The 9,712-nt window shown below is 34.6% G+C and overlaps 1 protein-coding gene across 1 annotated transcript; it reads right to left on the bottom strand.

The window, feature by feature from the left end:
* Positions 1 to 1,327: 1,327 nt before the first annotated feature.
* LOC307117396 (growth hormone secretagogue receptor type 1) lies at positions 1,328 to 9,449 on the bottom strand. The gene is made up of 3 exons (XM_079802217.1): positions 8,952 to 9,449; positions 6,948 to 7,404; positions 1,328 to 4,584 (listed from the first exon to the last, which is right to left on the bottom strand). The coding sequence occupies exons 1-3, from the start codon at positions 9,237 to 9,239 to the stop codon at positions 4,286 to 4,288; spliced, it is 1,044 nt and encodes a 347-aa protein (XP_079658343.1). The 5' UTR covers positions 9,240 to 9,449; the 3' UTR covers positions 1,328 to 4,285.
* Between the last annotated feature and the right edge of the window lie 263 nt (positions 9,450 to 9,712).

Below are 9,712 nucleotides of genomic sequence, written 5' to 3'. Positions count from 1 at the left end.
TAGGTGCAATTTTTGTATAGTTTGACTATCATCAGCCTTTAAAAAATAAAAAATAATAATAATAATATCATGAACATAATGACGGGGTAGAATGGACTGGACATCATATAAAACAACAAAAATAAAAATAAAACATCAATGCATTACAAAAATAAAACAGTACGAGTGTTTCCAAAGACTGATAACGTGTAGTGCTAAACCTTGACACAGGGGGCACCAAGTAAAATCTTGCCTAAGGCACCAAATTGGTCAGGGCCGGCCCTGTGCAGCTTCCTTCCTTTCTGTGTGTTCTGACCGCTATGGAAAATATAAGCGCTTCCATTTCAGAATCCCTGTCCGTTGAAGATGTTGCTGATCATGTTTGTTAGCCCAGGACATTTTACAAATCCAAACCAGACGATGTTCTACGGCCATGTCTGGAATTAAGAGTAACCTATCCATGTCATACAGTAAGATTTAAGATTTTGACCATATACCTATCGAAGTCACAGACAGTATGAGCGTCAGTAGCTGTACTTGTTGTATGTCGATCACAGGGTGTCACTGTGGCCTCAACCCTTCGCCCTCGCCTACTCTGAGCTCCATTGCTATGTCTGAGGTAAACCACGCCCTCCTCATTACCCTACGCAGGAAGAAACGTAGGAAGAAATAAATGTAGAAATAAATAAATGTAGAAATAAATAAATAAATGTAGAAATGAATAAATGTGGAAATAAATAAAAGAATAAATAAATAAATATGGAAAAAAATAAATATATACATAAATAAGGAAATAAATGTATAAATAATTATTTAATTTCGTTTTTTTGCTTTTCTATGTATATTTATTTATATATATTATTTTTTTATTTTTTACATTTATTTGTATATTTATTTATGTATTTATTTATTTTTAATAATGGCAGGTTTGGAATTCAATAATGTCGTGCCTGAACTTGTTTCTTTCTTCAGTTGAACGCAAAATAATATTTTTTGATAAATGTCTCAGTGTTTTACAATGAAAGTCAATGTGGTTTGATTCCCAGCGTTCTTCAAAATATCTTCATTTGTGTTCTGTAGTCGAGTTCGGAACGACACGAGGATTAAATGAGACATAAGTGTATTTTCTAAACCATAATATAGAGAACATAAACGACAGAAAAAAAGATAAGCTTAGAAATCATAAAGAAGAAATGATTTACCTGATATTCAAATGTATTCGCAGATCCATTTCATAAAAGCAGTGGATGGGAATTATCGATCATATCGTGGCACATCAGTGTAAGCTGGAAAACACACAATCTTCATCCCTCATACACTATTGCTTTCATAAAACACATCACAATGTCACAAACAACTGCCTTTTATTCGATATCCATGACACAAGCCCCATCAAACACAATAAATACAATTTAAAACACACATTATATATAGTGTTGCTAAAGGGCTCAGTGATGCTCTGTCCATGTGGAGATGTTGTCGTTCAGCAGAAGAGTCACAACGACACTTGTTCCTGTAATGCAGAGTGTGTCCGTCTGCTGGGCAAGCACACAAGTGCAAGAAGTGCAAAAGTACACAAATGCAAAAAGTAAACAAATGCAAATGCAAAAGTACACAAATGCAAAAAGTAAACAAACAAAAGTAAACGTAAACAAATGCAAACCTAAACAAATGCAAAAGTAAACGTAAACAAATGCAAACAAAAGTAAACGTAAACAAATGCAAACGTAAACAAATGCAAACTTAAACGTAAACAAAAGTAAACGTAAACAAATGCAAAAGTACACAAAAGTAAACGTAAACTAAGGCAAAAGTACACAAATTCAAATGTAAACTAATGCAAAAGTAAACAAAAGTAAACAAACAAATGCAAAAGTACACAAAAGTAAACGTAAACCAAGGCAAAAGTACACAAATTCAAATGTAAACTAATGCAAAAGTAAACAAAAGTAAACAAACAAATGCAAAAGCACACAAATGCAAATGTTAACTAATACAAAAGTAAACAAAAGTAAACGTAAACAAATGTAAACGTAAACAAAAGCAAAAGTACACAAATGCAAATGTAAACGTTAGCAAAAGTAAACGTAAACAAATGCAAAAGTACACAAATGTAAATGTAAACAAATGCAAAAGTTCACAAATGTAAATGTAAACAAATGCAAATGCAAAAGTACACAAATGCAAACAAATGCAAAAGTACACAAATGCAAATGTAAACGTTAGCAAAAGTAAACGTAAACAAATGCAAAAGTACACAAATGTAAATGTAAACAAATGCAAAAGTACACAAATGCAAATGTAAACGTTAACAAAAGTAAACGTAAACAAATGCAAAAGTACACAAATGTAAATGTAAACAAATGCAAAAGTTCACAAATGTAAATGTAAACAAATGCAAATGCAAAAGTAAACAAATGCAAACGTAAACAAATGCAAAAGTACACAAATGCAAACGTAAACAAATGCAAAAGTACACAAATGCAAATGTAAACGTTAACAAAAGTAAACGTAAACAAATGCAAAAGTACACAAATGTAAATGTAAACGTTAACAAAAGTAAACGTAAACAAATGCAAAAGTACACAAATGCAAATGTAAACGTTAACAAAAGTAAACGTAAACAAATGCAAAAGTACACAAATGCAAACGTAAACAAATGCAAAAGCACACAAATGCAAATGTAAACTAATACAAAAGTAAACAAAAGTAAACGTAAACAAATGCAAAAGTAAACAAAAGTAAACGTAAACAAATGCAAAAGTAAACGTAAACAAATGCAAAAGTACACAAATGTAAACGTAAACAAATGCAAAAGTACACAAATGTAAACGTAAACAAATGCAAACAAAAGTAAACGTAAACAAATGCAAACGTAAACAAATGCAAACTTAAACGTAAACAAAAGTAAACGTAAACAAATGCAAAAGTACACAAAAGTAAACGTAAACTAAGGCAAAAGTACACAAATTCAAATGTAAACTAATGCAAAAGTAAACAAAAGTAAACAAACAAATGCAAAAGTACACAAAAGTAAACGTAAACAAATGCAAAAGTACACAAATTCAAATGTAAACTAATGCAAAAGTAAACAAAAGTAAACAAACAAATGCAAAAGCACACAAATGCAAATGTTAACTAATACAAAAGTAAACAAAAGTAAACGTAAACAAATGTAAACGTAAACAAAAGCAAAAGTACACAAATGCAAATGTAAACGTTAGCAAAAGTAAACGTAAACAAATGCAAAAGTACACAAATGTAAATGTAAACAAATGCAAAAGTTCACAAATGTAAATGTAAACAAATGCAAATGCAAAAGTACACAAATGCAAACAAATGCAAATGTAAACGTTAGCAAAAGTAAACGTAAACAAATGCAAAAGTACACAAATGTAAATGTAAACAAATGCAAAAGTACACAAATGCAAACGTAAACAAATGCAAAAGTACACAAATGCAAATGTAAACGTTAACAAAAGTAAACGTAAACAAATGCAAAAGTACACAAATGTAAATGTAAACAAATGCAAAAGTTCACAAATGTAAATGTAAACAAATGCAAATGCAAAAGTAAACAAATGCAAAAGTAAACAAATGCAAAAGTACACAAATGCAAACGTAAACAAATGCAAAAGTACACAAATGCAAATGTAAACGTTAACAAAAGTAAACGTAAACAAATGCAAAAGTACACAAATGTAAATGTAAACGTTAACAAAAGTAAACGTAAACAAATGCAAAAGTACACAAATGTAAATGTAAACGTTAACAAAAGTAAACGTAAACAAATGCAAAAGTACACAAATGCAAATGTAAACGTTAACAAAAGTAAACGTAAACAAATGCAAAAGTACACAAAAGTAAACGTAAACAAATGCAAAAGTACACAAATGCAAACGTAAACAAATGCAAAAGCACACAAATGCAAATGTAAACTAATACAAAAGTAAACAAAAGTAAACGTAAACAAATGCAAAAGTAAACAAAAGTAAACGTAAACAAATGCAAAAGTAAACGTAAACAAATGCAAAAGTACACAAATGTAAACGTAAACAAATGCAAAAGTACACAAATGCAAACGTAAACTAATGCAAAAGTACACAAATGCAAACGTAAACTAATGCAAAAGTAAACAAAAGTAAACGTAAACAAATGCAAAAGCACCAGAGTACTGAAATGCTCGGCCAGTGTTCTGCAAGCATTGGGCTCTAATGAACGCAGTTATAGTGCGTTCTTGTGTTACTGTGGTGGTAATAAACCTCAGCACTAGTTCCCTCCAAACTCTTCCTCGTGTCCGGTTTGGTCAGAAGTGTGTGCTGGAGTGCGAGGCGGTGAGCGGGGAGGTGCGGGCCCTGAGGCGCAGCTCGTCCGTGGAGCCCACCGCTAACCGCAGCATGGAGAGGACATTGGAGCGGTAGCGAGCGGACATGATGTTGTACAGCAGAGGATTCACAGCAGCACTGACATAAAACAGCACTAAAGACACCAGATTAAAATACTGACTGATGTAGTACAAATTAACACTGGAGTCCGACACGGAGAACAGCGTCCGACTCACGTGGAACGGCAGCCAACACAAGATGAACACCAGCACGATCACCACTGCCAAGAAACCGCAGAAAAACACATTCAGACGGGCTTCACATGTTTTACCATGAATTAGCATTTTGCTAGGATGTTTTAACACGTTGATGGTAAGAATTAACATCTTGCTAACATGTTTTACCATGAATTAGCATGATGCAAGCTTGTTTTAACATGTTGATGGTAAGAATTAACATGTTGATAACATGTTTTAGCATTAATTAGCATGATGCTAGCATTTTTTAACACGTTGATGGTAAGAATTAACATCTTGCTAACATGTTTTACCATGAATTAGCATGATGCAAGCTTGTTTTAACGTGTTGATGGTAAGAATTAACATGTTGATAACATGTTTTAGCATTAATTAGCATGATGCTAGCATTTTTTAACACGTTGATGGTAAGAATTAACATCTTGCTAACATGTTTTACCATGAATTAGCATGATGCAAGCTTGTTTTAACATGTTGATGGTAAGAATTAACATCTTGCTAACATGTTTTACCATGAATTAGCATGTTTGCTAGCATGTTTTAACATGTTGATGGTAAGAATTAGCATTTTCGTAACATGTTTTATCATGAATTAGCATTTTTCTAGCATGTTTTAACACGTTGATGGTAAGAATTAACATCTTGCTAACATGTTTTACCATGAATTACCATGATGTTAGCATGTTTTAACACGTTGATGGTAAGAATTAACATCTTGCTAACATATTTTACCACGAATTAGCATGTTTGCTAGCATGTTTTAACATGTTGATGGTAAGAATTAGCATTTTCGTAACATGTTTTACCATGAATTAGCATGTTGCTAACGTGTTTTAACATGTTGATTAACATGTTTTGCTAGCATGATTTCAAATGTTGCTAGCATGTTTTAACATGTTGATGACACGAATTAAGATGTTGCTAGCATTTTTTAACATGTTGTTAACATGAATTAGCATGTTGATAACATGAATTAACATTTTGCTAACATGAATTAGCATGTTTTGTTAACATGTTTTAACATGTTGCTAGCATTATTTAAAATGATGCTAGCATGTTTTAACATGAATTAACATGTTGATAACATTATTTAACATGTTTCTAACTTTTTACATTTTTCCTAACATTGCTAGCATTTTTTATCATGAATTAGCATGTTAACATGATTTACTGTTTATTTTACCATGTTGCTATTAACACGTTTGCTAGCATGATTTATGTTAGCATGTTGTTAGCGTTAATTAGCATGTGGCTAGCCTAATATGATTTACTGAGTAATTTTTATTTATTTATTACCATGTTGTTAGCATTTTACCTTTTTGATGACATGATTTAAGTTTTAGCATTAGTTAGCATGTTTTTAACATTTGGCCAGCATGATATATCAATTTGTTAGCATTAACGTGTTGTTATCATTTTAACACATTGCTTACATGATTTGGCATTTTGCTAACATTAATTAGCAAAATGCTACCATTGATTTGCATGTTGATAACATTAATTACGTGTTGCTAACTGGTTTTTACATGTTGCTAGCATTATATAACGTTGATAGAATGATTTAACATGTTGATAACATGAATGAACATGTTGCTAGCATTATTTAACATGTTTCTAACATTTTTTACATTTTGCTAGCATGATTTAACATTGCTAGCATGTTTTAACATGAACTAGTATGCTAACATGATTTAGTGTTTATTACCATGTTGCTATTAACACGTTGCTTTAGCATAAGTTAGCATGTTGTTAACATTAATTAGCATGTGGCTAACATTTATTGTTTGTCTAGAATGATTCAACGTTTTTATGTACGGTATTACCATGTTGGTAACATTTAACCTTTTTGCTAGCGTGATTTATGTTTTAGCATTAGTCAGCATGTTGTTAGCATTTGTGGCCAGCATGATTTATCAATTTGCTAATATGATTGAACATGTTGTTAGCATTTTTACACATTGCTAACATGATGTAGCATTTGACTTGCATTTTTTAACATGTTGATAACATGAATTAACATGTTGATAAAATTAATTAGCATGTTTGCTAGCATGTTTTAACATGTTGATATTAATTAACATGTTGCTAACATGATTTAACATTGCTAGCATGTTTTAGCATGTTAACATGATTTACTGTTTATTACCATGTTGCTATTAACACGTTGCTGGCATTATTAATGTTTTAGCATAAGTTAGCATGTTGCTAGCATGATTTAACATGTTGTTAGCATTTTTACCCATTGCTAACATGATTCAGCATTTGGGTAACATGCTGCTAGCATGAATTAGCTTGCATGTTTTACTCAGAACCGTCAGAGTTTGGTGGTTGTAGCTTTAAAGCTATTTTTCGAATTGTATCATTACCCATAATCCTCAGTGCTCACCCATCATGCGGAGGGTCTGGCGGTGCGTCTTGTCTCGGTGCAGGTGTGCGCGCAGGTGCAGGCGTCGGGCGATCAGGCCGTAGAGGAGCGACAGGAGGGCGAGGGGGCAGATGAAGTACAGGTTGGAGAGCCACAGCATGGCTTTCAGGAGGCCAGAGGTCTGAGCGTACTGGGTGCAGCGGCATTCACTGGCTCCGCCCTCCAACTGCTCCACCCCGACCAATGCCAGCGCAGGCCCCGCACTCAGCATGGCCACGCCCCACAGCCCTGCGATCAGCACGCGGACACGCCCCCTCGTGACCAGCAGGCGCGCGCGCAGAGGAAAGCACACGGCCAGGTATCGCTCCGCCCCCAGGGCGGTCATGTGCAGGATGGAGGAGAAGGTGCAACATTCTCCCACAAACACCGACAGCTTGCACACGGCGTCGCCTAGCAACCACGGACGATATCGCCACAGCTGCAGGAGCAAAGAACAACACGCGGAAAAATAATAATACATTTTTTTTGTAGTAATCTCAATTGCGTGATTGCTTATATAATCGCAAAATGTAGCTATAGTATCGTGCAGCTCTTTATATAAAGTTGTATATATATATATACGTCCAACTTTATTTGCATGGTATGTAACTATTATCGTACAGCTCCTTATATAAAAGTTGGATATACAGTATATATGTCCAACTTAATTTGCATATATACAGTACATGTAAATCGATACTATATAGCAAATCTCAACTATGTGATTGTTTGTATCGTCGCAAAATGTAACTATTATCGTACAGCTTCTTATATAAAGTTGGATATACAGTACATACATCCAACTTAATTTATATATTTACAGTACATGTAAATCGATACTATATAGCAAATCTCAACTACGTGATGTTTGTATCGTCGCAAAATGTACCTATTATCGTACAGCTCTATATATAAAGTTGGATATACAGTATTTACGTACAACTTAATTTGCATATATACAGTACGTGTAAATTGATACTATATAGCAAATCTCAACTACGTGATTGTTTGTATTGTCGCAAAATGTAACTATTATCGTACAGCTCATTATATAAAGTTGTATATATATATATATACATCCAACTTTTTTGCATAGTTTGTAAATTATCACTCAGCTCTATTTATATAAAGTTGTATACAAGTACGTTTATCCGTTCACCCGCATATATACATTACAGTCACGTAAATCGATGCTATATAGCAAATCTCAACTGTGTGATTGCTTGTATCGTCATAAAATGTAATTATATTATCGCACAGATATTTATATAAAGTTGGATATATACCGTATACGACCAACTTTATTTGCATAGTATGTAACAACTATCACTTATTCCTTTTTTATATAAAGTCGGATATATAAGTACGTCTAACTTCTTCTGCACATATACAGTACAGTCACGTAAATCGATACTATATAGCAAATCTCAAATGCGAATGTATCTTCAATCGCAGAATGTAACTATTATCGTAGAGCTCTTTATATACATTTGAATATATATGTCCAACTTCATACGGATACATACAGTACAGTCACGTAAAGCAAACGATGCTATATAGCAAATATCTACTGTGTGATTACTTATATTGTCGCAAAATGTAACTATTATCGTAGAGCTCTTTATATAAAGTTGGATATATATGTCCAACTTCATACGAATACACACAGTACAGTCACGTGAAGCAATATATATACTATATAGCAAATCTCAACTACGTGATTGTTTATATAATTGCAAAACGTAACTATATTATCGTCCAGCTAAATGCGACTATAAGGATATTACGATTAGCATGAAGCGTCTTTTTAGCATCAGTGTCAGCTGGAGATTTCCTTCAATCATCGGTAATGGTTGAACTCCAGTTGCGACACTAATGGGAGTTTTTGATAGCAACTCGATCTCAACCACAGCGACACGCGACCTCTAGCAAAAACAGTTTAGACACGTAACAGTCGCACGAAACAGCACGTCAACTCTTGAGTACCTTATAGAGATCCAGAGGCATCAACAGCAAGATCAGGACGTCTGATACGGCCATACTGCTCAGGTACAGGTAGGTGGTGCTTCTCATTTGTGGGCGTCGCCACACCACCAGAATGGTTAGGGCGTTTCCCAGCAGGCCGAGCAGCAGCAGTGGAACACACAGCGAAGTAACGACCACAAGCACGGTGTCGTTGAAGAGCGACAGGTCTCCCCAGTCTTCCCATTCCTCCCAGTCCGATCTGTTCCCACAGTTCACACACCAACCGGATCCGGATCCAGACTCCTCCATGTCCCTGGAGCCCAGCTCAAAGCAGCTCCTCCATCCTCACCGGCTTCAGAGCAGAGCTGCAGGACGGATATTGAATGTGCGGGTGAACCTCCGCTCCTCTCCTGTCTCTCTGTGACGCCCACCGCTGGAGATCAGAGCCACCTCCAAGACCAGAGGAAGAGATCGAATTCACTCAATCACACACACACACACACACACACACACACACACACACACACACACACACACACACACACACACACACACACGTGTTTGTACATTCAGAGATGAGCACAAGACGCCCATCTCTGAACGATACACTGGATTTGTAAGTTAACATGTATGAGTTTATCAGACGCTGTATCCAAAGCAATTCGTCAAAGAGCGAACAGTCATAATCGTAAAATATCAAATTTTACATACTAAAACAGAAATTCAACTTTTGTCATTTTCATAACAATTTTAATGAATAAAAATCTCATTTTTATTAGTAT

Source organism: Gobio gobio (genome assembly GCF_949357685.1).
Source record: "Gobio gobio genome assembly, chromosome: 21".
Taxonomy (NCBI): Eukaryota; Metazoa; Chordata; class Actinopteri; order Cypriniformes; family Gobionidae; genus Gobio; species Gobio gobio.
This window is presented reverse-complemented; position numbering and strand designations above follow the sequence as displayed.